The sequence below is a fragment of the Saimiri boliviensis genome, chromosome 2, assembly GCF_048565385.1.
Source record: "Saimiri boliviensis isolate mSaiBol1 chromosome 2, mSaiBol1.pri, whole genome shotgun sequence".
In the NCBI taxonomy this organism is placed as follows: Eukaryota; Metazoa; Chordata; class Mammalia; order Primates; family Cebidae; genus Saimiri; species Saimiri boliviensis.
The window spans coordinates 29,398,414-29,425,884 of NC_133450.1; the positions used below are offsets into that span (position 1 = coordinate 29,398,414).

Here is a 27,471-nt window from a genome sequence, read left to right on the forward strand (position 1 = left end):
AGCTGATTTGAAACTAAAAGATGTATATAAAAGATCTAAATATATATATATATATATATATATATATATATATATATATATATGTATGTATGTTTTTTTTTTTTTTTTGAAGGGAAGAGCGCTATTTATTAGGTTGTGAGTTTCTCTGTTTTGCCTTTACAGATGCACAAAAGGTCACTGGAAGTATAACTGAAGGAAGTAGGTCAGACGAGCCTAAACACACGACTTTCTAGCTGCGGGGCTGGTGCACGGGACCCCAGGAAGGCAGCCGGGCCACTCGTGCCTACTAGGGACAGCCCAGAGACCTTGAGCCAGGGACCCGCAATCCACTAACCTCTTCTCCTCCATTGCGCTGACAGTTGCCTTGCACTGTGGTTACCATAAAATAACTCTCGTTGGCATCCAATCTTTATAAAAACACCTTCATTTTGCTCAAAAAGGGCAGTCAATAGATACAGAGAAGCCAAACTGAACAGCCTCAATAAAATAAAATTAACACCAGGAACGATCCTCTTGCTGAAGACTTCCGCTAGAGGGCACGTGCACCAAAGTTCTAGGCTGTTAAGGGGCCACACAACGCACCATCCTCGCCTTGAACACACCGGCTTGGAAATCAGTTATGGATTTTAATGGCCTTTTCAAGGTAAGTGTGCGACTCCTCTTTGGGGCTTTGTTGAAGTGGTCGAGCCCTAGCCAAGGCCGAGGATGAGACATGTTACCGGGCTGTGGCTCAAAGTCTTTCAAATTTACTTCATACTCATCTTCATAGTATTTCAGAAGGATGACCCTGAAAATGATAACTGTGAATTACCCACCGCAAAAGGAATATATATATTTTTTAAAAAGCCTTAAACAGTACCAACTCTCATGATCAAAAAAGGTCACAACAGGGCTGGGTGTGGTGGCTCATACCTGTGATCCCAGTACTTTGGGAGGCAGAGGCGGTTGGATCAACTGAGGTCAGGAGTTTGAGACCAGCCTGGCCAACATGGTGAAACCCATTCTCTACTAAAAATACAAAAAATAAGCCAGGTGTGGTGGCAGGCACCTGTAATCCCAATTTCTTGGGAGGCTGAGGCAGGAGAATCAGTTGAACCCAGGAGGCAGGGGTCGCAGTGAGCCAAGATCCAGCCTGGACAACAGAAGTAAAACTCTGTTGAAAGAAAAAAAAGAGGGTGGGGAGTGGCACAACAGTTAAGATTGTATTGCTTGATTTTATTGTATACTACGTGGTGGGCACAGAGCAATCCTCTTTGTAAAGTAGACAATCAGCTTTACTTAGAACATTTAAAATAATGCACAATTAAAGTAAGTATTTATTTTACAAGTTGTTCTGCAATCCAAACATACAGTAGTTTGGAGAACAACATTTAGAAAACAAAAGCCAATGTAAAAAGACAGATTAAAACAACTAGAGCACCAGTTCAGTTGTGGTGGCTCATGCCTGTAATCCCAGCACTTTGGGAGGCGGAGGTGGGCAGATCATGAGGTCAGGAGTTCGAGACTTGCCTGGCCAATATGGTGAAACTCCGTCTCTACTAAAAATACAAAAATTAGCTGGGCGTGGTGGCGCTTGCCCATTGTCCCAGCTACTTGGGAGGCTGAGGCAGAAGAATTGCTTGAACTCAGGAGGTGGAGGTTGCAGTGAGCCAAGATCCTGCTACTGCACTCCAGCCTGGGTGAAAGAGGGACACTTCGTCTCAAACAAACAAACAAAAACCAACTAGAGGCTAGGAGCAGTGGCTCACTCCTGTAATCCTAGCACTTTGGGAGGCTAAGGCAGAAACCTTGCTTGAGCTCAGCAGTTCTAGACCAGCCTGGGCAACATAGTGAGACCTCATCTGTACAAATAATTTAAAAATTAGCTGGGCATGTTGATGCACACCTGTAGTCTCAGCTACTCAGGAGATTGAGGGGCAGAAGTTGGATACTACAGTAAGCCGTGATTATCCCACTGCACTCTACCTGGATCACAGAGCAAGACCCTGCCTCAAAACAAAAACAAACAAAAACCAACTACAACTACAACAGTATATGTTTTATATGGCTTGGATTTCACAGTTTTCTTAACTGCATCATCCATATCAGAAATCTGTTCCTGGCGACGTGCAGTGGCTCACACCTGTGATCCTAGCACTTTGGGAGGCCAAGGTGGAGAATCACTTGAGCCTAGGAATTCAAGAATAGTTTGGGCAACACAGTGAGACACCTCCCCCCACCTCTGCCATCTCTACAAAAAACAAAAAAAAAATTTTTTTTTTTTTTTTGAGACGAGTCTCGCTTTGTCACCAGCCTGGAGTGCAGTGGCGTGATCTTGGCTCACTGCAACTTCCACCTCCCTGGTTCAAGCGATTCTTCTGCCTCAGCCTCCCAAGTAGCTGGGACTATTGGCGCATGCCACCATGCCCAGCTAATTTTTGTATTTTTAGTAGAAACGGGGTTTCGGCCAGGCGCGGTGGCTCAAGCCTGTAATCCCAGCACTTTGGGAGGCCGAGGCGGGTGGATCACAAGGTCGAGAGATCGAGACCAACCTGGTCAACATGGTGAAACCCCATCTCTACTAAAAATACAAAAAATTAGCTGGGCATGGTGGTGTGTGCCTGTAATCCCAGCTACTCAGGAGGCTGAGGCAGGAGAATTGCCTGAACCCAGGAGGCGGAGGTTGCGGTGAGCCGAGATCACGCCATTGCACTCCAGCCTGGGTAACAAGAGCGAAACTCCGTCTCAAAAAAAAAAAAAAAAAGAAACGGGGTTTCACCATGTTGGCCAGGATGGTCTCAATCTCTTGACCTCGTGACCAGACACCCTCGGCTTCTCAAAGTGCTGGAATTATAGGCATGAGCCACTTTACTCGGCTAAATAAATAAATAAAACTTTTTTTGACGGAGTTTCGCTCTTGTTACCCAGGCTGGAGTGCAATGGCGCGATCTCGGCTCACCGCAACCTCCGCCTCCTGGGCTCAGGCAATTCTCCTGCCTCAGCCTCCTGAGTAGCTGGGATTACAGGCATGTGCCACCATGCCCAGCTAATTTTTTGTATCTTTAGTAGAGACGGGGTTTCACCATGTTGACCAGGATGGTCTCGATCTCTCAACCTCGTGATCCACCTGCCTCGGCCTCCCAAAGTGCTGGGATTACAGGCTTGAGCCACCGCGCCCAGCCCAATAAAACATTTTTAATTAGCTGTGTGGCACTGACACCTATAGTCCCAGCTACTAGGGAGGCTGAGGTGGGTCACTTGATCCTTGGAGATAGAGATTTAAATTTTTTTTTTTTTTTTTTAAGACGAGGTTTCACCATGTTGGTCAGGCTGGTCTTGAACTCCCGACCTCAGGTGATCTACCCGCCTTGGCCTCCAAAGCGCTTGGATTACAGGTGTGAGCCACCACACCCGGCCTGGAGATTTAAATTTTTAAAAATCTGTCCCTTCAGCTGGCTCCATTGCTCCAGATTTAAAGAAATAACCTTCTCTTCCCAGTTTTATTTTACCTTCTGGATCCATCCAATATTATCTAATATAAATTACCTCTTAAAATCCCAAACACTGGCCGGGTGCAGCGGCTCACGCTGTAATCCTAGCACTTTGGGAGGCCAAGGCAGGCAGATCACTTGAGGTCAGAAGTTCAAGACCAGCTCGGCCAACATGGTGAGATCTCATCTCTACCTAAAAGACAAAAATTAGCCGTGCATGGTGGCAAGTGCCTGCAGTTCCAGCTACTCGGGAGGCTGAGGCAGGAGAATCTCTTGAACCTGGGAAGTGGGGGTTGCAGTGAGCCAAGATCGTGCCATTGCACTCCAGCCTGGGTGACAGGACGAAACTCTGTCTCAAAAAAAAAAAAAAAAAAAAAAAAAAAAAAATCCCAGACAATAATGTACCTCATTTTCCTAATCAGAAACATGTTACAATTTCTGCTGTTGCTGCTGTTCTCTTTCAAAAATGACAGAGCTTTTCAGGTTTCACCAGTCTTTTGCTTCTTTACAGGTTTTTCTGGAGCAACCGGCTTTTTCCTCTTTAACTTTTTGACAACATCGCTGTCAGAACTGCTGCCAGAAGAGCTTGAAGAAACAAGTTCCTTTGATTTGGGCATTGCTCTGCTGCGCTGCACTCCTGTAGCTGAAGACCCTCCCACTTGCCCTCTGGCAACGCTGGTCTTCTTTTTTTTTTTTGAGACACAGTCTCACTCTGTGAACCCAGTCTGGAGTGCAGTGGTGCAATCTCGGCTCACTGCAACCTCCGCCTCCTGGGTTCAAGCAATTCTCCTGCCTCAGTCTCTTGAGTAGCTGGGATTACAGGCACCCACCACCATGCCTGGCTAATTTTTGTATTTTTAGTAGAGACAGGGTTTCGCCATGTTGGCGAGGCTGGTCTTGAACTCCTGAAATCAGGTAATCTAGCCACCACGCTTTCTGAAGTGCTGGGATTACAGGTGTGAGCCACCACGCCAAGCCTATTACTGTAAATTTTTAAGAAATAGCAGGCCGGGCACCATGGCTCATGCCTGTAATCCCAGCACTTCAGGAGGCCGTGGCGGCTGGATCAACTGAGGTCGAGACCAACCTGGCTAAAATTGGTGAAACCCCATCTCTACTAACAATACTAAAATTAATTGGGCGTGGTGGTAGGTGCCTGTAATCCCAGCTACTCTGGAGGCCGAGGCAAAGAATTGCTTAAACTTGGGAGGCAGGCGTTGCAGTGAGTTGAGATCTCACCATTGCACACCAGCCTGGGTAAGAGTCAGACTCCGTCTCAAAAAAAAAAAGAAAGAAAGAAAGAAAAAAGATAGCTGTAATTGTCAACTGATTGACCCTACCCAGCTAAACTGTAACTTCCATAAAGACAAGTGATACGTGTATGTTGTGGAGTGTTTGGCATACAGTTGAAACTTAGTAAGGATTGAAGGAAAGTGGGAAGATACAACCAGATTCAAATTTGGGGCCCTGTGAGATTGTGCTGTTTGTTTTATTGAGCCACTTCCTACCTCCCTTTGGGTACTAATAAGCCAGCTGATAAGCATTTCATTCATTCAACTATCTTATCTATCGATCAGTATAATCTACTTACTTATTTTTGAGACAGGGTCTCTCGCCGTCGCCCAGGCTGGAATGCAGTGGCATAATCACGGCTCATTGCAGCCTTGACCTCCCAGGCTCAAGTGATTCTCCTGCTTCAGCCACCAGAGTAGCTGGGACCACAGGCACTCGCCACACGCCCGGCTAATTTTTATCTTTTGTAAAGGCGGGGTCTTGCTATGTTGCCCAGGCTGGTCTTGAACTCCTGGGCTCAAGTGATACTGCCACCTTGGCCTCCCAAAGTGCCGGGATTACAGAAGTGAGCCCGGTTGGAAGCCTAATTTATACTTTTTTAAATATCATGCTGGCTTATCTGGGAGAATATACAAAACATCTATTATATTCAGAATCTAAAATACTTGTCATAAAATAGTTAACACTCCCCGGCCACCTATTGTCAAAAGGGAAGTCTCCCAAATCAAGATAGGGGCGCTGTAGCCGCGGGGATACCCGAGTCCACTCTCTGGTACTTTCAAGAGACGGCGGTCGCTTCCGGGAGAGGCTGCGTCTCCCGCGCCTTCCTCTCTATCCACCGCCGTCTCTGTGGTCGCCGGCGCCCCGCCCATCCTCGGACTCTGCCCAGTGCTGAACTCGGGGCCGCAAGGTTCCAGAGTCCGTCGGGTCTCAGGTCATGGCAGTCCCGGGGCCCGCGCCTGGAGCTAGCGCCAGGTAAGCAGGGCGGCTATGGAGGAGGTTTGGGAGCAGGAGTTCGGGGCCGTGGGGCAAGGGCTCTCCTGCCGTCCGCGCCTCTTCCGCCACCCTGGTGCCCCTGTCTCGCCCTCGCGACTTCTGAGAGACAGAGGAGCTCTCGAAGGGGCGTCCGCCCTCCCGCCGCTCCGCGGCCACTCGGCGCGGGTCACGACCCCTCGGTTCTTCGCCGGACTTGGGCCATCTCCTGCACCCAGTGTGGGACCCTCTCCCTCGCAACCGGCTTTTTTTTTTTTAAAGAACCTCAGGTGCACAATATTGAGTTGATCTTTCTCAGTTCTTGGCACCCTGTGGGCCAATGCAAGGCTCCTTGTTTATTTTATCATCTTCCTCTCTCCGTTCCTATTCCCAGACCCCTTTTCAGACACCCACTCTGGTGTATTAAATAAGTGGCTTTACGGTCCACCTTGTGTGAATTTGTGCATGTGTTACTTTGAAATCTATATAGTGGTTTCGAATTCCTAGGTGTAATATGCTGTGATTTTTCTTTAAAACTTTTTTCTCAACATTGTGTTTTTGAGTCCGTCCATGCTCTCTAGTCATCTCGCTTTCACTTCTGAGTGATGCATGGTGCTATGTGCATAGACCCCGTTTTACTTGCTCCCCTAGTATAGTGGTGGATACCTAGATTTTTTTCTAATATTAACACCCCCACAAGCCACACTGTAATGAATATTCTGGCAGTTGTCTCCTTGTGGATATTGGTGCAATCGCAGAGTTGGGTCCTGGTCATACATAATTTTGCTTCATCGTTCTTTGGGATGGTCACACCAGCTTATACTTCCCGACGGGCAGTGCGTAAAGCTTCCTGTTTCTCTGTATCCCTCCATTGTTTGGTGGTGGTGGTTGGTTTTGTAATGTTTATCACTCTGGTGGTTGTAAGGTGGTATCCCGTCGTGTACATTTTCTTTCTTTTCTTTTTTTCTTTTTTTTTTTTTTTTTGAGACTGAGTTTTGCTCTTGTCGTCCAGGCTGGTGTGCAGTGGTGCGATCTCGGCTCACTGCAACCTCCGCCTCTTGGGTGCAAGCGATTCTCCTGCCTCAGCCTCCTGAGTAGCTGGGATTACAGGCGGGAGCCACCACCCCCAGCTAATTTTTTGTGTTTTTAGTAGAAATGGGCTCTCATCATGTTGGCCAGGCTGGTCTCGAACTCCTAACCTCAGGAATCCACCGGCCTCGGCACCCCCAAAGTGCTGGGATTACAGGCATAAGTCACCATGCCCAACCTATGGACTACTTTTGTTAGAACTGAGGTCTTCATAATGTTATGCCAACCCTGTCTTTCTAGGTCTTCTTTCATATCCTATAATATAGCTTTTCATTTTCCCTCTAAAATGTCTAATATATTCTTTTTAAAAGTTAAATCCTGGATATTTGATAGTTTTTCTGTAGGTTTTTTGCTTTTGTAAACAATATCTTATTTTCTTTCTTTATGTTTTCTAATTGATTATTGCTGGTACAGAAAAACACTGTCGATATTTGTATATCTAACGACATAAGTAAACTCTTTATTTCCAACAGTTTGTCTTTTGATTTGCTTGTGTTTCCTGTGTACACAATCACATTATCTGCCAATGACAGTTTTGTTTGTTTATTTTGTTTTTTGAGATGGAGTCTTGCTCTGTCACCCAGGCTGGAATGCAGTGGCGTAATCTCGGCTCACTGCAACTTCTGCCTCCTGGGTTCAAGCTATTCTCCTGCCTCAGCCTCCCGAGTAGCTGGGATTAGAGGTGTGTGCCACCACCCCAGCTGATTTTGCGTTTTTAGTAGAGATAGGGTTCCACCATGTTGCCCAGGCTGGTCTCAAACTCCTGGCCTCAAGCAGTCTTCTTGCCTGAGCCTTCCAAAGTCCTGGGATTACAGGCGTGAGCCACCAGGCTTGGCCAAATAATTTTCTTTATCTTTGGTCTGTTCCCAGCCTACCATCGTCAGCATTCGGAAACCGTTTTTTCTACATGGCCTGGACTCTACAGAACAATGTGGTTAAGCTTAGTGACTATTCTCTAAGGCTTACTTACCCTCTTGGGCTTTTCTCTGCCTCTCTTCAGGCCCAGGTTAGATCTGCAATTTCTCCAGCGGTTCCTGCAGATACAGAAGGTTTTGTTTCCTTCTTGGTCATCACAGAATGCCTTGATGTTCCTGACCCTTTTGTGCCTGACCCTACTGGGTGAGTGAGCGAGCCCAGGCTAGAGGAAGCCCTGGTTTGGGGTCCCTTTCCATCTTTTTTTTTTTTTTTTTTTTTTGAGTTGGAGTTTTGCTCTTGTTGCCCAGGCTGGAGTGCAATGGTGTGATCTTGGCTCACTGCGACCTCCGCCTCCAGGTTCAAGTAATTCTCCTGCCTCAGCCTCCTGAGTAGCTGAGATTACAGAAATGCACCACCATGCCCAGCTGATTTTGTATTTTTAGTAGAGACGGAGTGTCTCCATGTTAGTCAGGCTGGTCTCGAACTCCCGACCTCAGGTTATACACTCCCCTCGGCCTCCCAAAGTGCTGGGATTACAGGCGTCAGCCACGGCGCCCAGCTCCTTTCCATCTTTTGGGGATGGTGATGAGGCAGGGACTGGGGAAGAAGCCTTCCTTCTTTTTACCCCTCATCGCTGATTTCTTACTCCCTCCCTCATTTCAGAGCAATTGGTGATCTACCAGGTTGGCTTGATTCCCAGTCAGTACTATGGGGTCCTGGGAAACAAAAACTTGGAAGCGTTTAAGACTCTGACATTCCTGGCTGTCATGCTCATTGTTCTGAACTCCACGGTAAGATCTTTCCCTCTTTCTGTGTTTTTTCCTCTCCAGTCCAGTGTGAGAGTAATGCCTAGTGGGACTTAGCCTCCAAGAAGCAGGAAGCTAGCTATAGGGGTGTGTTTCCTCCCTTTCCTGGGAACTAAAGGGATGGTTACCCTTAAGCACATTGATCTTGCTATTGCCCCACCTGGGACTGATCCCTCAGATGTTTCAACTCCTGGGCCCAGGCCACAGGTTCTGGTTGAATTCAGTATTTAGCAGAACTGATCATTGCCCCTTTCTTCCTAGAACTCTTGTTTCAGGAAGCTCATTAAAACTGGGCTCAGCAGCCAGAGCTGCTACTGCTCTTCTGCGGAACGGAGGCCTGTGACTCACTCTGGCACCATGTTACACCTCCCAGGCTTTGAACTGGTGCTTTCTTGCAGAATGGCCTCCTCCTGTACCCCTCATTCAGTAGGCTACTGCCTGCTCACTTTTCGTGATCCCTCTGTTGTCACCTCTTTCAGGTCTTCCTCAGCTTTCTCCTTTGTATATCCTCTACCAAACTCTGCCTTTTTTCTGTACTTAACTAATTCCTTGAGTTTACCTCTGTTGTAACACTCCCCACAACCTTGTAATTGTTTTCTGGCTAAACTGTGAGCTCAAAATGTCCCTAGTGCTTAGCATATAGGTGCTCTGGAAATGGTAAATGATGAGATTCAGGGCTCTGCCAGAACTCAAGCCTAATGCTCTCTGCCAAGCTGTACTGCCTGTTTTCTTGGGGAAAACCACTTCTTGTCAAACCGTGGCCATTTTTTTTTTTTAATAAAAATAATATGACCACCTTCAGTGGATGCGCTTCCTCATGTCCCTACTCTCTTTTTTTTTTTTTAAGATGGGGTTTCACCATGTTGGTCAGCTGGTCTTGAACTCCCGACCTCAGGTGATCCGCCTGCCTCAGCCTCCAAAGTGCTTGGATTACAGGCATGAGCCACCACACCCAGCCTAACCGTGGCCATTTTTGTTGGGTCTTTGGTCAGTAAGCACCTGTGTATAAAATCCCTGTCTCATGCTTGGGGAACAAAGGAGTAAGAACATAAATGGAATAGGAAATATAGTCTCCAATCTTCAGAAGCTTATCTACTCTCGAAATAAGACAGTGTAGAAAGGGGCTTGAGGGTCTCACCTTTGGTAAGCCCTTTAATATTTGGTGAAGGAGTGAACACGTGAGTGAGTGGGGAAGGGAAAGTCGCATGACCCGATGATGTAAACAAGAAAAGTGCTGAGTGGACAGAGTAATCAGAGCTGGGACAGATCTGCAGACGCTCCTGTTAGCCTTGAGCTTTGAGCTGAGACTTTCAGGAAGCCATCTCTCCCTTCCCCTTGCTTTCCCTACTGCACAGCTGAAGAGCTTTGATCAGTTCACCTGTAACCTGCTGTATGTGAGCTGGAGGAAGGACCTCACTGAACACCTCCACCGCCTCTACTTCCAGGGCCGTGTGTACTACACTCTCAACGTGCTGCGGGATGACATCGATAACCCGTAGGTGCCCCAACTCAGTCCTTTCTACACTCTGTGGGGTCCTTTCCATCTAGCCTAGCCCTGGACACTGCTGGCGGCACACCCCAGCAGTGTGGAGATTGTCTACAGTTGTTTTCAAATGCTGCTGCCCAGAGTTATGAAGGAGCGTGCCCTGCAGAGGACTCTTGGAGAAGCTACAGGGCTGAGAATAGGGAGCTGAAAAGGCGAGGCCTGCCAAGTGCAGTGGCATGCACCTGTAGTCCCAACAACTCAGAAAGCTGAGGCAGGAGGATCGCCGGAGCCCAAGAGTAGTGCACCATGAGCAGCCTTGGGAATAGCCACTGTACTCTAGCCTGGGCAACATAGCAGAAACCCCATCTCTTAAAAAATGACAGGAACAGCTTCCTTCTGTCCGTTACATATTTTATATCTTGGTCTTCCAGTAAGGCACCCTCTAAAGAAAATGTCCTTGCTAAGAAAAACCAGCTCTTAGATTTTCATCAATAAAAAAAAGTGACTGGTATCCAGGACTCAGTTTAGGATTTGAATCCCAATTCTATCACCACACAGCTTATAGCTCTTAAAGTTACCAAGCCCCAGGTTCCCCTTCTGTAAAATGAGGATAATAATAGTTCCTATCTCAGGCCAGGTACGGTGGCTCACGCCTGTAATACCAGCACTTCGGGAGGCTGAGGCGGGCAGATCACAAGGTCAGGAGTTCGAGACCAGCCTGACCAATATGGTGAAACCCCATCTCTACTAAAAATAAAAAACTAGCCAGGCATGGTGGCGCACACCTGTAATCCCAGCTACTCAGGAGGCTGTCAGGAGAATCGCTTGAACCTGGGAGGCGGAGGTTGCAGTGAACCGAGATTGCGCCACTGCACTCCAGCCTGAGTGACAGAGCAAGACTCTGACTCAAAAATAAATAATAATAATAAAAAGATCCTATCTCAAAGGGTGTTGTGAGGATGAGATGATATCATTCATGTAATGCACATCTACAGTGCCTGACCCATAGCAAGTATTCCAGTGTAAGTTACTACTGTGATTTTCCAGGTGAGGAAGCTGAAGCCCAGAGATTGCAGGTGACTTGCCCAAGGTCAAGTCACTCATTGGGAATAGGAGTCAATATGGCCCTAGTGGTGAGATGAGATACACAGGATCTCTCCTTCACACCCATCCCCTCACTCACCGTCTTCCTAGCAAGCACTTTGTTACTAGGGGTGCCTCTAAGCTCAAGCTGAGCTTTGGTGCGAAGATGCGCGGTAGGCTGCTGCTGCTGCTGCTGCCTCTTTCTAATGGCTGTGGCTTCCTTATGAAGCTTTCACAGCCAGATAGCTAAAGAGGCCAGTCTAGGGCTTATATAAGAGGATTGAGATAAAGGGGATAGTTTTCTTGATCATCCAAAAAGAAAAGCAGCTCATCTACCTTGAAGTTTTTCTTTGGCTGTGCTCAGAACTGGCTCAGGTCCCTGGGCACTGGCCCTTTCCATTCCCACTTTTTCCAGGGGATTAACTGAGGCAACTCTCTAGAACCCTGTTTAAAGGCCCCGAGGGTTTATTTGCCCCTAGGAAACCAGCCTTATCTGGATTCCTCTTCCCACAGGGTCAGTGCTGATAGCACTGTGAGGCAAGGTCAGGAGCAGAGGTGATGTGAAACTGTCTTGCTCTCTCCTCCTTTGGGCCCAGCTCCCTGGGTCCAGCTACTCTGTGTTGTTGGCTCCAGGGACCAGCGCATCAGCCAGGATGTGGAGCGATTCTGCCGGCAGCTCAGCAGCATGGCCAGCAAGCTGATCGTCTCCCCCTTCACCCTCGTCTACTACACTTACCAGTGCTTCCAAAGGTGAAGCCCCCTTGCTTCTCAGCCTGGTGTTTCCCCAGAGGGCCCTCAGCTCTCCCAGGTTAAGGTCCAAGAGAAGCTTCTCCCACCTACACCTTACGTAGTCTTCCCATCCCACGTGCTCAGGCCCCTGCCCTTCCTTTGGCCCTGTGTTGTTGCAGTGTCACAGGTATCCTGGCTCTGACAGCTCATACCAGATGCCCCCACCTAGGAGCAGAGGGCCCATTGGGCTGCTCAGATTGGACAGGGGCTACCTGAGAGGGGACAGAAGTGAAGGCCAAGGCCTGTGGGGATAGGTGGCACCCCACACCCTCTCCCTTCCTCTCTCCCTCTCTCTGTGTTTCAGCACAGGCTGGCTTGGGCCTGTGAGCATCTTCGGGTATTTCATCCTGGGGACTGTGGTGAACAAAACTTTGATGGGGCCCATTGTGACGAAGCTGGTGCATCAGGAGAAGCTGGAGGGAGATTTTAGGTGTGTCTTCCCTCACTTGAGGTTTCTGGGCTGGGGCATAATGGTTAAAGAATGGGATCTGGAGTAAGACTGCCTAAGTTCAAATCCTAGCTGTGTCAGTTCCTAGCTGTGTGATCTTGGAGAGGAACGTTCTTGTCTCTAAAGTGGAAATGGTACTGTAGCCTACGGAGAGGATTAGGAGGATTAATAAGATCATACGTGAGAAGGGCTGAGAACCGTGTCTGGCTGGCCATCACCATCATCGTCATCCCTTGGCCTTCTCACTGCCCTGCCGTAACCACCCTATCTTGGATCAGTTGGTTGTGGCAGCCAATGGATCCATCGCCTACCCTGTGCTGCTTGGCCCCCTCTGGGCCAGGTCTTGGGAGGAGGAGATGCTATCCTCTCTGCAGAAAGCTGAGGGGCAGCCCTTTCTCTGAAGAGCTCCTACCACCCTACCCTGAGATTTTCTGCCCCATAACAGTCCAGGGAAGGGTCAGAGTGGGGCAGCCACAGTTCTAAGGCAGAGCTGGGCTCCACTTGGGGGTCTTCATGATCCAGGGCTCCACCAGGAGCAGGGCCAATACTGCTGTTGTCAGCACACATTTTCCTTTGGTCCATCCAGGTTCAAGCACATGCAGATTCGGGTGAATGCGGAGCCTGCTGCTTTCTACAGGTGAGTCTGGAGAGATTGTTCTCTTTCTACCTTGTCAGAGCTAAGAGTGGAGAAGGAAAGGTGAATCCTACAACCCTCCTACCACCACCAAACTCAGGGGCTGAGTGTTGTCACACTTGGCTGTGACCCTCTCCCTCTACCTCCCTCTGTCCTTGTCTGCCTCATCCTTAGGTCCAGGGGTTTGCTTCTGAAGCTGGTGGTTCCTTACTGTGGCTGGCTTTAGTCTTAGTAGCCTAGCATGGGGCCTGAAATTGTCAAATGAATGAATGGCTTGTCATTTTGCTGGTGACTATAAGGCATTCCTCTGCCTCTGCTCTTCTGTCTGTTAAGAAGCTTTCTTGGCAGGGCTCTGTGGCTCATGCCTGTAATCCCAGCACTTGGGGAGGCCGAGGCGAGTGGATAACCTGAGGTTGGGAGTTTGAGACCAGCCTGACCAATATGGAGAAACCCTGTCTTGCTAAAAATACAAAATTAGCCGGGTGTGGTGGCGCATGCCTGTAATCCCAGGTACTTGGAAGGCTGAGGCAGGAGAATCGCTTGAACCCAGAAGACGGAGGTTGCCGTGAGCCAAGCTTGCACTATTGTACTCCAACCTGGGCAGCAAGAGCAAAACTCTGTCTCAAAAATAAAAATAAAAAGCAGCTTTCTTGCCAGGGCCTGAGGGCCAGGCCTTATCCTTTGTTTCTGTAGCGTGGGATGGAACAGGAGCTTCTCATACCAGGAGACCTGCTCCTCAGTGCTGTCTAATGGAGCCAAATGTCTGGTCTGACAGCAATAGCAGGTGCAGCAGTGTGAAATCCCTTCCCACTGGGGCCAGGGCAGGTCCCTGTGCTGTGCCTGGTGTGAGGCCTCTGAAATCAGTATTAGGACTGATAGTGCAGGCGGAGGTTTGCATTTAAGAAGTGGAAGCTACTCCTTGGCACACCTATACTTGGGGTGGATCCGACATCCCTGGGACCTTTGCTTGTCAGTCTCTGCTGCAGTTTGCAACCTCCACCATTTGAGGGCACCAAGAATACTGGGAATCTGCACTGGGGTGGGATTATTGAGGTGAGCAGGGCTCGGTGTGTAGAAAAGTTGTTTTTGAATTCTGCAACTTCTGCTCATGAAGCTCTGAGGAAGCAAGTTAGTCCTTACAGCTCCAGCTGAGTTATTGTGTGGCCTCTGGTGCAAAATCTGAGATGTCCCCTCTCTCCTCCCTCCACCTTTTCTGCCTAGAGAATTTCTATCCATCCTGGGAACCCCAGGTCACCTCCTCTGGAGAGCCTTGCCAGACTCCCTTAATGGTTAAGCCTATCTGCTGCCATAGCCCTGAGGGCACACTTAATACTCCTTATTCCAAGTGAAGAATGCAGTGTGCCTGCCTGCCCGCTGGACTGAGAGCTCCTCGAAGACTGAGATTATTTTCTGATCTCTTTATTGCCCTAGCTAACTAGTGCAGTGCCTGGCACAGCTAGTGACTTCTCTGTGTATGTTTATTTCACAATAGTTCTTATTTATTGAAGGCTCCTTATGTGCTTGGCACTTTGTATTCAGAAGCTTTTAATTCTCACTGTCACCTGTTACATAGGTATTATTAGCTCCATTTTATAGATGAAAAAAGTGAGGCCTGGAGGCTTAAGTAGCCTGCCTGTGTCACCCAGCTCGTAACTGGCCAGAGCCAGGATTTGAACCAGGTCCGCCCAACTCTAGAGTTCATGTTCTTTACACAAACAATACCATGAGGCATGACTGAAGCCATGAATGACTACTAGCAGTAGACAGAGCCTGAGGCCATGATCATTTGGATGGCCTTGGTTTCTAAAGGCGGGTGGGATGGGGGGCCCCCCAGCCTGGCTGAACCTCTCCAGCCCTGTGGACATCCCAGTCTTTCTTTGTCAGAGCTGGGCATGTGGAGCACATGAGGACAGACCGCAGGCTGCAGAGACTCCTTCAGACCCAGAGGGAGCTGATGTCCAAGGAGCTCTGGCTGTACAGTAGGCGAGGGGGCCCAGGGAGGTGGGAAACGTGGTGTTGGACTGGTCTGCTTCCCTTCCCACACCTCTCTCCCTCCTGTCTGCAAGGATAAATGTGCTGTGATGAAGGAATTAACGGGGCGGTGGGGGTAGCTGCGGTTGGTTGCCTTTCTGAGTGTGTCCTCAGAAGAATGAGGATCCAGGGAAGGCATGTGGCCCTGCTTGGCGTCCTGTTCCCCGTCTTAGGGTCGTGTCCGCTGCAGGGCATGCCGATGGTTCCTGGGTGTCTCACGCATCTGTCTTCCACAGTCGGCATCAATACCTTTGACTATCTGGGCAGCATCCTGAGTTACGTTGTCATCGCAATCCCCATTTTCAGTGGGGTGTATGGAGACCTGAGTCCCGCAGAGCTTAGCATCCTGGTCAGCAAGGTGAGATTCCTCTTGGTGACCCCTCATGCTGTTTCCCTCCGTCCTTTGGCCCAGTGCCTGTGACCCTGAGTGGAGACCTGCTTGACCATTCCCTGTCCTGTCCAGAACGCCTTTGTTTGCATCTACCTCATCAGCTGCTTCACTCAGCTCATCGACCTGTCCACAACGCTCTCAGATGTGGCTGGCTACACGCACAGGTGAGGCCATCCCGCCCCTCTGGCTCCTGAGCAAGGTGTGTGGTACTGGAAAAAGTGGCTGAGTGAAAAAAGGAGCAGAGACATACCATGTACTCATAGGTGTGAGATAGAAAAAGGAACTCACCTTCACCTGGCCTCCAGATCCTGCCTCAGATTTTCTCTTGTTCAGGATTGGGCAGCTTCGGGAGACACTGCTGGACATGTCCCTGAAGTCACAGGACTGCGAGATCCTGGGCGAGAGCGAGTGGGGTTTGGACAAGTGAGTAGTGGGCTGGCAGAGCAGTAGTTGAGCCTGCAGGCTTTGGCATCACCTGGCTTGGGCTGCCCTGGAGCCCTGACCTTTCCCAGCTGGGCAGCAGAGTTGTGAGGAGGAAATAGAATTTGGAATGGCAGGCACATGAAAGTTCACAGCTGCCGTTACTGTTCCAGCATCTGTTGTATCATTTACACCATTCCTCCAGCCAGTGGAAGCGCAGGGCACAGGAATCACAGGAATCTGCAGTGTCCTCGTCTTCCTGAGCTCCCTCTTCCCACCAAGCCCTCCACCTGCCCCTTTCCTTGGGGCATGTCTGTCTTTGTTCCCCCGCCTCAGCCCCAGAGATGTCTGAATTCGTGTATCTGTGTGGATCTGTTATGTTTCTGTGCGTTCAGGATTTGATTGGTTTCCACACTTTCTTGGGCAGATTACTTAACTGTTCTGTCTCAGTTTCTTCATGTCTAAAAAGGAGGTTATAATGAAACCTTCCTTCACTTGTAAGGATTAGATACCATCATCCATGGAAAGTGCTTGGACAGTGGCCACATCATAAGCTTTCGAATCACTCTGAATTCCAGGGCCTACACTTAACTCTCTCAGGAGCTAGTGCCTTCACTGTTGCTTCTGTTCCAAATGAAAGCTTCATGCAACCATAAGTCCAGAGGCTAGGCATGAAGGAGGATCTGTGGGAAACTGGAATTGCTGTTCTGTGGGGAGCCAGGCATCCATGCAGAACCAGAAACTCCAGAACCGTTTAGCTTTAACTACTCCCGTTCTTTTTATTAGTAGTCTGGTCACACTGTGACACCCTGAAAACTCACCAGCACTAGAATTATATGAATACTGCTCTGTGACTTGGGCAGTTACTTAGCCACCTGACTGTTAGTGTCCTCATCTGTGATGATATTTGTGATTCATGGGCGTTAGACTGATTAAGATCAGTCCCATAAGGGGCTTTGTCCAGCCAGGCACAGAGTAGAATGCCACCCTCCATCCCCCGTATTAATGTGCTCAGGCTGCCTTGACAGAATACCACAGGCTGGGTGGCTTAAACAATAGAAATTAACGTTCTCACGTTTCCGATGCTTTTGCTCCAAGATTAAGTTGTCAGCAGGGTTGGTTTCTTCTGAGGCAGCTCGTTTGCTTGTAGAGGGCCATCTTGTTGCTGTGTCCTCACATGGCCTTTCCTCTGTACATGTGTGCCCCTCCGTCTTAAAAGGGCACCAGTCATATTGGATTAGGGTCCCACCCTACCAGCCTCATGTTAACATCATCGCCTCTAAAGACTCTGCCTCCAGCTGGGCACAGAAGCTCACACATGTAATCCCAGCACTTTGGGAGGCCAAGGTGGGTGGATCACCTGAGGTCAGGAGTTCAAGACGAGCCTGGCCAACATGGTGAAACCCTGTCTCTACTAAAAATAGAAAAATTAGCCGGGCGCGGTGGCTCAAGCCTGTAATCCCAGCACTTTGGGAGGCCGAGGCGGGTGGATCACGAGGTCAAGAGATCGAGACCAGCCTGGTCAACATGGTGAAACCCCGTCTCTACTAAAAATACAAAAAAAATAGCTGGGCATGGTGGCGTGTGCCTGTAATCCCAGCTACTCAGGAGGCTGAGGCAGGAGAATTGCTTGAGCCCGGGAGGCAGAGGTTGCGGTGAGCCAAGATCGCGCCATTGCACTCCAGCCTGGGTAACAAGAGCGAAACTCCGTCTAAAAAAAAAAAAAAAAAAAAAAAAAAAAAAAAAAAAAAAAAATAGAAAAATTAGCTGGACGCGGTGGCAGGTACCTGTAGTCCCAGTTACTCAGGAGGCTGAGGAGGGAAAATCACTTGAACCCAGGAGGTGGAGGTTGTAGTGAGCTGAGATTGCGCCACTGCACTCCAGCCTGGGTGACAAGAGGGAGACTTTTTCTCAAAAAAAAAAAAAAAAAAAAAAAAGACCCTGCCTCCAAATGCGGTTATGTTCTGAGGCACTGGGAGCTGGGGTGTCGGCATGTGATTTTGTGAGGACCCAAGTCAGCCCCTAACAGTCCACAGGTGGTGACTCTCGGGAGAAGGGCCTCCCCCACGGCAGTACTGACCCTGTCCATCTTCCTCACGCCCCCTCTCTTCTCTGACCCAGGTCCCCGGGATGGCCAGCAGACACGGCATTTCTCCTTGAGCGGGTCTCCATCTCTGCTCCCTCCTCTGACAAACCCCTAATCAAGGATCTGAGCCTACAGATCTCCGAGGGACAGAGCCTGCTCATCACAGGCAACACGGGCACTGGCAAGACCTCCTTGCTCCGGGTTCTGGGCGGCCTCTGGACGAGCACACGGGGTGAGAGTCAGGCCCTCCCTGCCTCTGACCCAGCCTGGGCCCTAGGGGTGGGGTGAGGGCAGGGACGGTGTGATAGAATCCATCCTTGTTTGTTGGGGAATGAGGAAGAGAGGAGACAGGCAGTCGTTTCTTCTGGGAGATCTCACAATGGAGGTTTCTGTGGGCTCTGCAGGCTCAGTGCAGATGCTGACGGACTTTGGGCCCCATGGGGTGCTATTCCTGCCACAAAAGCCGTTCTTCACTGACGGGACCCTTCGGGAGCAGGTCAGCCTAGTTCGGGGGTCTACTCCTCCCTCCTCACCCCACCCACCCACAGCTGAGACCTCTGGCACTGTGAAAGGTCTCAGGCCCTAGAGTCAGGGCAAAAGGTGAGGCAGTGAAGTGGCCTGGGCCTGGGAACTGCTGGCTCTCAGAACCTTCTATTCACATCCATGGATTGGGCCTACTGCTCAGAGCAGCTCCTGAGGCAGATAAATGGGGCAAGGTCGGATTCTATAGCCCCTGCTATAGAAGAAGGCTCTCAGACTCTCGCCCTAAACACATTTCTGAAGGTCGTAGGTACCTTGCCCCGCTGTCTGCACGCTGGAGCCTCTCCCATCTGACCCGGGCCAGGCATTCCCACCTCTCCTCCTTGGGCACTTCCAGTGGGATCCAGAGGGAGGGTGGCCTGTGTGCAGCTCCATCTCTTGCTCGCCCTCCTCCTAGGCTGGTGTGTTTTTTTTTTCTTTTATCAGGTGATATATCCCCTGAAGGAGATCTACCCTGACTCAGGTGAGCTGGTCCTCCTTAAGTCATGTCCTTTCCTTTTTTGCGGTTGTCCCTGCTCTGCCTGACTGTGGCCTCACCTGTGCCCTTTGGGAGAGGCCCCAGCCAGACTGCTGATTCAAGGAAGAGAGGCTCCTCTCCTCTTCTTTGACTGTTCACTGTTTCGGGGTCTATACCCATACCTCGCCTCATTCTATGTTTCCATCCTTAAGGAGAGACATCCACTGGGACAAGGGAAGTTACACCTTCCTTCACCCACCCCTTCCCTTATCAAGGGCTGTAACCTGTGGTTTCAGAGCCTTCTGGGGCCCCCACCATGATGTGCCCTATTTTCTTTTTTTTGAGATGGAGTCTTCCTCTGTCTCCAGGCTGGAGTGCAGTGGCGCAATCTCAGCTCACTGCAACCTCCCAGGTTCAAGTGAGTCTCCTGCCTCAGCCTCCTGAGTAGCTGGGACTACAGGTGCACACTGTCATGTCCACCTAATTTTTATATATTTAGTAGAGATGAGGTTTCATCATGTTGGCCAGGATGGTCTTGATCTCCTGACTTTGTGATCCACCCACTTTGGCCTCCCAGAGTGCTGGGATTACAGGCATGAGCCACTGCACCCAGCCTTGCCCTGTCTATTCTGAGCAGCCAAGAGGTGCTGGCTTGTCGCAGAAGGCCTCTGTGTTGTGCAGGTTCTACTGATGATGAGAGGATCTTGAGGTTCTTGGAATTGGCAGGCCTGGTAAGTGGGGACAGGGACCCTCAGGACCTGAGCTCACCTGGGAGCACCAGCCACAGGTAGGTAAGTGCTGGCCCTGCTGTTCCTGGGCCCAGGACTAGAAGTCTGAGCCTGGGGTGGAGAATGGGAATATCAGTTGACAGTGTGTGCTGTTGGCCAGGTTGAGACAGGAAGCGGGTAGTGTGCTCACTGGAGAATTTTAAAACAAGAATAGGACTGACAAAGGCAGTTTGCTTTTTATTGTCATGTTTAGCAAGTCTAAACAGTGTCATTTGTAGAATATTCCTCTCTGCCTGGGGCAGACTATCCCACAGCCCCCCACCTTGGTATGCCACTGGCATATATTTGTCTCAGAAGTGTGCATGTGTGCTGGGGAGTGAGGGAGGTTCCCCATGATGGCAGGTAGCAGGGCTGGGCCATTTCACGGACATCGCACCCTCTGGATCTGTTACAGTCCAGCTTGGTGGCAAGGACAGAGGGTCTGGACCAGCAGGTGGATTGGAACTGGTAAGAACAGGGCTTGGGTGCTCCAGAGATAGCTCCACCATAAAGACAGTGGGTTCCAGGGTCCCTGTCAAGGAATGGAACGGATCCTGACCCCAAAGTCCAGATGTTTGGCTGGTCCATTGGGTGCAAATTTATGCCCTTGGGAACAGAGTTTGCCTCACTTTGTGTGGGCTGTAGGCCTGTGGTTGAAAGGGGAGGGGCTTCTGTCTCCTGGGGCTCACCTCTGTGCAGAGAAACCTCTTCCTACTCAGGCCATTCTAGGTAAAAGTCAAGCTATATCCTTCCTCCTCCAGCAGTCTTCTCTCTTCCCCTTCCTCAGGTATGATGTTCTGTCCCCGGGGGAGATGCAGCGGCTCTCCTTTGCCCGACTCTTCTACCTGCAACCGAAGTACGCAGGTGAGGTCTGCCTTGTGGGTGCATGTGCCATTCGCTGTCTGCACTCTCGGGTGTAGCAGCATGTGCTCACAGGCACACCTGTGCATGACTGAGCTTCTCCACGTTCCCTGCTAGAGAGGACAGCAGGCCCTGCCCATGCAGTGCTTGGCATCTTCAGAGTAACACTGAATATGCTGTGTTGCCAGCTCATAAGCTTATTCTTTTCTTTCTGTTTTTTTGAGACAGAGTCTCTCTCTGTCACCCAGGCTGGAGTACAGTGGCATAGTCATGGCTCAATGCAGCCTGGAACTCCCAGGCTCAAGTGATCCTCCCACATCAGCCGCCTGAGTAGTTGGGACTACAGGCATGTGCCACCACACCGTGCTAATTTTTTTATTTTTGTTTTTTTAGAGACTGGGTCATACTATATTGCCCAGGCTGGTGTGTTGCTCGTGGCCTCAGGCCATCCTCCCAAGTTGGCCTCCCAAAGTGCTGGGATTACAGGCATGAACCACCATGCCCAGCTCATAAGCTTTTTGCCTGGCAGCAGCTAGAGCCAGGAGCCAACTGGAAGGGTTGTAACTTTCTCCTCCATCATCAAATGAATGGGCACCCATTTTCCGCCCCTGCCAAGCTGTGCCTGGCAGGGGGATGGGTGTGGACTTTTCCAAAGACTGACATTCTTGCAGGAAACTGATTCCCTGTATTGAGTGGTCCCAGGGAGTGGCTGGTGCTTATCTGTAGAAGTGGAGAGATTTCATGCAGCCGCTCGCAGATGATTCTGTCAGAACCCGGCCCTCTGCTTCTCTGGCCCATCCTTCTCCCTAAGGCAGAGCTTCTGGATGTCAGAGCAGCTTTCAGCCTCCCCTGGGTCCCAGCTGGGGTTGAGTGTAGGTGAGAGGAGAAGCAGTGGTGGGAGGAGAAGCAGTGGTGGCGGAGGGCAGGGCTTTGATCTCTTCCTCTGTGCTCTGCCCTCAGTGCTTGATGAAGCCACCAGTGCCCTGACAGAGGAGGTGGAGAGTGAGCTCTATCGCATCGGCCAGCAGTTGGGGATGACGTTCATCAGTGTGGGACATCGACAGAGCCTTAAGAAGGTATCTGTGCTCATAAGGATGGTCTGAGGAGGAGAAAGAACCCAAAGGCTGAGCGTGGCCAGGGCCAAAGGCCCCTCAAAATGGGGAATAGCGGTAGCAGAGAGAACTGAGTGGCCTTCTGTGCCGACGGCCAGGGCAGCCTGATCTCCATGTGGTGATGGTCTCTTGGCAGTTTCATTCCTTGATTCTGAAACTCTGTGGAGGAGGAAGATGGGAACTGGTGAGAATCAAAGAGGAATGAAGCTCCAGCTTTCGGAAGTAGAGCCACACTCTGGCGGATCGGCAGCCCTCAGAGAGACCAGGAGGACTGATGGGGAAGAACGAGCCCAGGTTGTCCACATAGGTCCTGTGCAGGAGCCCTGGTGGTGTGGGCTTAGCCTATGTCTGGGTCTCTGGAGGGGACACTGAATCTCCCAGGGTTCGGTCTCCCAGGACTCTGCTGCCTCAGCCAAAGTCTCCATATGCTTGAAGTGCTGATTACCTACAAATGATTTCAGATCGTCTTTGCTAAAGAGAAATCTGGAAGTGTGAGATCTGTGAGAAATGAAAGATCAGGTTGGAAAGAAATCTCTTGGAGTCAAGACATCTAGAAATCTTTTAATCAACTAAATTGTGCAGCAATATATTTTTAACTTTAATCAAAAGACCATTTAAGTTTTTTTTATATAAGTTTTTTACAAAGAAAACCTAAACATTCAAAATAATTGCAGCTTTTTCTCTTCTTTATCATAGAATGATCTTTTTTATTGAATCTCTGGCCTTGTATTTGAGAGCTTGGTGGGAAGGGAAGCCTGCCCTGCTGTTCTGGAATCTTCTGCCCAGAGTTTTTCACTTCTCCCCACATGTCCCTTTCCATTTGTCAGTGTTACGTAGTTAGAACCTGAACCACTAATCTCTAGGGGCCTTCAGTCTGTCCTATCTTAACTTAGATGAAAGTAAATCCCGGCCGGGTGCGGTGGCTCAAGCCTGTAATCCCAGCACTTTGGGAGGCCGAGGCGGGTGGATCACGAGGTCAAGAGATCGAGACCATCCTGGTCAACATGGTGAAACCCCGTCTCTACTAAAAATACAAAAAACTAGCTGGGCATGGTGGCGCGTGCCTGTAATCCCAGCTACTTAGGAGGCTGAGGCAGGAGAATTGCCTGAGCCCAGGAGGCGGAGGTTGCGGTGAGCCGAGATCACGCCATTGCACTCCAGCCTGGGTAACAAGAGCGAAACTCCATCTCAAAAAAAAAAAAAAAAAGAAATCCCTTTCTTTTAGCCAAAATAAGTTTGGCTTTAAAAAATATATAAATAGGCCGGGCGCGGTGGCTCAAGCCTGTAATCCCAGCACTTTGGGAGGCCGAGGCGGGTGGATCACAAGGTCGAGAGATCGAGACCATCCTGGTCAACATGGTGAAACCCCGTCTCTACTAAAAATACAAAAAATTAGCTGGGCGTGGTGGTGCGTGCCTGTAATTCCAGCTACTCAGGAGGCTGGGGCAGGAGAATTGCTTGAACCCAGGAGGCGGAGGTTGCGGTGAGCCGAGATCGTGCCATTGCACTCCAGCCTGGGTAACAAGAGCGAAACTCCGTCTCAAAAAAAAAAAAAAAAAAAAAAAAAAAAAAAAAAAATATATATATATATATATATATATATATATATATATATATATATAATCTATATTAGGAAACAAAAAAATAACAGACAGACAAAACCCAGGAAGTGCAAAGCCTGAGGTGGAGTTACTGTGCTGAGTCGTCACTCAGACCGGGTCAGACCACACCCCTCCAGGTAGGCTGTCTATAGATCACTTTCCTCACCTTCAGGATTTTTGCCAGGTTTCTGTACTTTTTGTAACTGAGTTGCTTATTTTTAAAAACAAACTCACCTTTTAAATTTAAATGGATTTTTAAATGAAATTTTACACTTAACATAAATGGAAAGTAACTAAAAATAAATACAATAAAAACTACCAAACAATGTTATTAAATCACAGCTAGATGCTGTTGCCTGCATAGTCTCTGGGCCTGAGGCTTGCTCTTTTTGTAAAAAAAAAGTAGGAGAGGAGTTAGACAGACTGGCACCCAGCTGAGATTTTTCTCCTTAATAAAATTAGAAAAATGGAGTGAGAACTGTACTTTCTCACTGTTAGATTTAAGATTATTTAACACCTTCTTGGTACCACTTAAAATGACTGACTTTATCCTTACTGACTTCTTCAACTCCTAAGCCTTTTTCGCAGGTGCTGCTGCTACTGCCAGGTTATTTTGTATGTATGTATGTATGTATGTATTTAGAGATAGTGTCTCACGCCTCACTCTGTAGCCCAGGCTGCAGTGTAGTGGCACAATCACAGCTCATTTCAGCCTTTACTTGCTGGGCTCAAGGGATCCTCCCACCTCAGCCTCCCAAGTAGCTGGGACCGCAGGCATGAGCTGCCATGCCCAGCATCCAGATTATTTTGGAGGCCAATTCATTCCTAACTCAGGGACTTTGCATTTGCTGCTTCCTCTGCCTCTAACTGGTTCCCAGTGCTGTTTGTTCTTAACACTCAGTCTTCTCCCTCACAAAAACTGCCCAAGAAAGCTACTCCTAGAGGCACACTCTGCACCTGTATTCCTCCCTCATGTCAGAGATGGAGACTACTCAGAGTTTTAGATGAGTCAATACAAACGTGCATGAAGGAAAATCAGGTCTTGTTTCCTTCATAGTACATTATGGACAAAATGTTTTAAATGCATCTTACATCAGCCAGGCAAATAATTTCCCAAACTTAAGACCCATTTTGGCCACCCAGCGATCTACAGTGACCCATGTGAATGAACATAAAGAGAGTCATAAGTTCCCCATCGCTCTTCTGGAGAGTTCTAAGCTGCGGGACAGGCAGGAAAGCCATCTTTTATCATCTCCATCCACTGTCTGCTTAGCATGTCACCGTGTGTTTAGTAAAGGCACCTCAGACCAGCATGTCCCAAACTGGACTGAAGAGCTTTCCCCAGAGCTTTTCCTAGCATCTCCTCTGATGGCAGGTGGCACCAGTCGCTGTCCATCTGGATACGGGAGTCAGAACTTTAGACCTAGCATTGGTGTGCCTCCTTGGCCCCTTATTCAGCACATCACCAAGTGCTTCGATCTGACACCATAAGTAAATCTTCCAGCCTTTCACTTCTCTCACCTGCTTGAATCCTAGTTAGAGGCAGCTCAGAGGGAGGCAGAAAAATGAGAAAAACCACAAGGAGAATTGAGGAATACGAGCGTGGACAGCACATGGACTCTGAAGAAAAGAAGTGTCAGGAGGCAGCCTGAGCCTGCCACATAGGGTATGTCAGTAACTGGTGGTGTGGCCATTCTGTGGGCCATGGGGCAGCTCGTGAAAGTGAGGGCACTTTGGCTTGCTGCACACCAACCATGTCTGAGGTGCCCTTCTGAGTTCCAGGGTGACAGTGGGGAGCACAATGGATCTAGCACCTCTGTTGGAGCTCATGTGTTCCAAATGTGGTACGTGGTGGGTCTGACACAGAAAGCTGGAAAACGCTTTCAGCTCAACCACAAGTGGAAGACATTTACAAAATCGTATGTCTGTTGTGATACTTAGCAGGTCTTCTTGAGCTGCCTCTAGAACTTGAGCATTCTAGCATTTTCCAAAACATCAAGTCAACTACAAAACCATGGAAGACTGTTACAGAATGTTACCAGATGGTTCATGAGTTTGTATGGAGTTGTTTCCTGCTGCAAAGCAAACCGTCTTTAACATCCCCATTATCTTTCTCTCAGTTTTACTTCTTATGCAGGGCCCTGTGACTTCTCTTCCTCTCCTGTCTCTCTCCTGCAGCCTCTTGAACCCCTCCAAAAGGACTGGGGACTGGAGGAGACAAGTTGGATTCCAGGACAGTTTATCTCAGGAAAGACCAGGGAGGATGGAAGTGATCTTAGCTTTTGAACAAAAATTCACGAATGCAACATCTGTGGGGCAGACACTGAAGACAGAAGTTCTCATAAACAGCTGCCACTCCTCCCCCACATCCAACATTCTCCAGATACTTTTTCATTTATATGTATGTATATGTATGAATGATGGGGTCTTGCTCTGTCACCCAGGCTGAAGTGTAGTACATAATCATAGATCACTGCAGCCTTGACTGCTTGGGCTAAAGCAATCCTCCTCAGCCTCCTGAGTAGCTGAAACTATAGATGCACACTACCATGCCCAGCTTTTTTTTTTTTTTTTTTTTTTTTTTTTTGTAGAGATGGGATCTCATGTTGCCCAGGCTGGTCTTGAACTCCTGGACTCAAGTAGTCCTCTTGCCTCGGCCTCCCGGAGTGCTGGGATTACAGGCATGAACCACTGGGCCCTGCACATTTTTTCATTGAATCCTCACCACAGACCTAGCAGCAAGAAAGGCTGCAGGACCTGGGCTGTAGCTGATGGGGCTGCCAGAGGTCGGGTCTTTGAGTCCTTGCAGAACAGAATCCCTGGGGGTTCTGCTGGGTATGGAAGAAAGACAGGGACTGCGGAGGGTGAGCTGGTAATCTGGCCACATGGACCAGGCCAGTTGGGATGGAAGCAGAGTGGGAAAGGCTCTGGGCAGGGGAAGGAGGGAAGGAAGAAGGGAGATGTTTCTCATGGGCAGAGGGTAAGGAGCCCCCAGGAGACTTGGGCTAGTCACCCCAGTCATTTTGAGGCTGGCAGGGACTGGCAGGTCACAAGCCTCTGTTCCTGCCATAGGCCAGAGAGTTGTGCTCTGTGTTCTGTGTCCGCAACAGAGCTGAGCTTTTCAGTTCCAGGAAGCCAGAGAAATGCAATGCCTGTTAGTCTCTGTAAATGCTGCCTTTCTGGAAGCACTGTCCTATCAGTGCCAGGAGCTTCTGGCTGATGCTGTACCTGGATGTTGGGACAGTGAGTGCTCCTGAGTTAATGCCTGGGACAGAGAGGACTCTGGAGGCACATGCAATTGTTGGGACATCCTGCCCTTGAAGAATGAGTCAGCTGAGAGGGGGGCCAGTACCCTTGTGGGAGGCTGCAGCAATGCCCTCCGAGTGGGTGGGGTGAATCTTAGCTAGGCCCTGGCCTGGGGCATCAGGCAGGAGGACATGGGCTAGGGAAACATTGACCTTGAGCCTTCAAGCAGGGTGAGGCTGGCCAGGGTGGGTCAGTGAATTTGTTCGTCTGTAGGTAGGTAAGAGTCTTGAAGGTTGGAAGCCTCAGAGAAGGCTCAAGTTCAGGGCAGGACAGAGGGGTTCATTTGTTTTTAGCTTCTGGTATTCAAGGCAATCTCTCAAGGCACTAGCTGAACAGAGACCACACATGACAAGGATGACTGACTTTGCAAAAATAGTTTGGTAAAGTCACCAAACCAATAGGCAGCTACAGCCTTCAACAATTAAAAACAGTAAACTCAGGAAGGAGAAGAAACTGTTTTCCAGGGTTGCCGTCTTGTAATATTCAAATGTCTAGTTTTCTAATAACAAGTAGAACCTCACAGATTATACAAGAAAGAATAAATTATAGTCCATTCAAGAGGAAAACAGTTAATTGACAGAACATGTCTCTAAGGAAGCCTAGACATTTAAATATGCTCCTAGTGAACATTTCCTCCTCTTCCCTCTCACCTCCAAGCCCACCACGGTCCCCCTGGTCAACCACCTTTTCTCTGGCCTCAGCCATCACAAAAGAGGTGAGTGAATATCAGCCTGGTGAGCAGCTCAAGCAATTCTGCAGCTGAACAGAATGCCACCTCCTCATTTTTTGACTCCTTCCTCTGACAGAGACTCCCTGAGGTCCACAGCCTGGCTCTGTCCCTTGAGGAGCAGAGCCATGGAAATAAATGGGAGGGGTCTTTGGCTAAGAGGTAAGGAGTGGGGGAAGGAGGAGGC

At 49.2% G+C, this 27,471-nt stretch overlaps 1 protein-coding gene and 1 pseudogene across 12 annotated transcripts; one reads left to right on the forward strand and one right to left on the reverse strand.

Moving 5' to 3' along the window:
• Positions 1-1,990: 1,990 nt before the first annotated feature.
• Positions 1,991-4,154, reverse strand: LOC120363999 (activated RNA polymerase II transcriptional coactivator p15 pseudogene; annotated as a pseudogene).
• Positions 4,155-5,576: 1,422 nt separating this feature from the next.
• On the forward strand, positions 5,577-27,471 carry ABCD4 (ATP binding cassette subfamily D member 4). 12 transcript variants are annotated; one of them, XM_003924538.4, is made up of 19 exons: positions 5,585-5,738; positions 7,825-7,943; positions 8,403-8,530; positions 9,901-10,040; positions 11,748-11,864; positions 12,208-12,333; positions 12,938-12,988; positions 14,870-14,964; positions 15,253-15,374; positions 15,480-15,571; positions 15,741-15,830; positions 17,949-18,145; positions 18,318-18,409; positions 18,880-18,916; positions 19,592-19,641; positions 20,093-20,145; positions 20,465-20,541; positions 21,499-21,614; positions 21,787-27,471. In XM_003924538.4, the coding sequence occupies exons 1-19, from the start codon at positions 5,701-5,703 to the stop codon at positions 21,853-21,855; spliced, it is 1,809 nt and encodes a 602-aa protein (XP_003924587.2). In that variant the 5' UTR covers positions 5,585-5,700; the 3' UTR covers positions 21,856-27,471. The 12 variants fall into 12 exon arrangements, with proteins under 12 accessions (XP_039325144.1, XP_010333579.2, XP_010333576.2 ...); XM_039469210.2 differs by lacking the exon at positions 21,787-27,471 and having other exon boundaries at positions 5,577-5,738; positions 19,592-19,697; positions 21,499-21,608; XM_010335274.3 differs by lacking the exon at positions 15,741-15,830 and having other exon boundaries at positions 5,579-5,738.

What these genes read in the sequence shown, in the direction of transcription:
- ABCD4 (XM_003924538.4), top strand. Translation starts at nt 5,701, where the DNA reads ATGGCAGTCCCGGGGCCCGCGCCTGGAGCTAGCGCCAG. An exon ending in ACTTACCAGTGCTTCCAAAG is followed by an intron (nt 11,865 to 12,207) that starts GTGAAGCCCCCT and finishes TCTGTGTTTCAG; the next exon opens with CACAGGCTGGCTTGGGCCTG. An exon ending in CAGCAGGTGGATTGGAACTG is followed by an intron (nt 20,146 to 20,464) that starts GTAAGAACAGGG and finishes CCCCTTCCTCAG; the next exon opens with GTATGATGTTCTGTCCCCGG.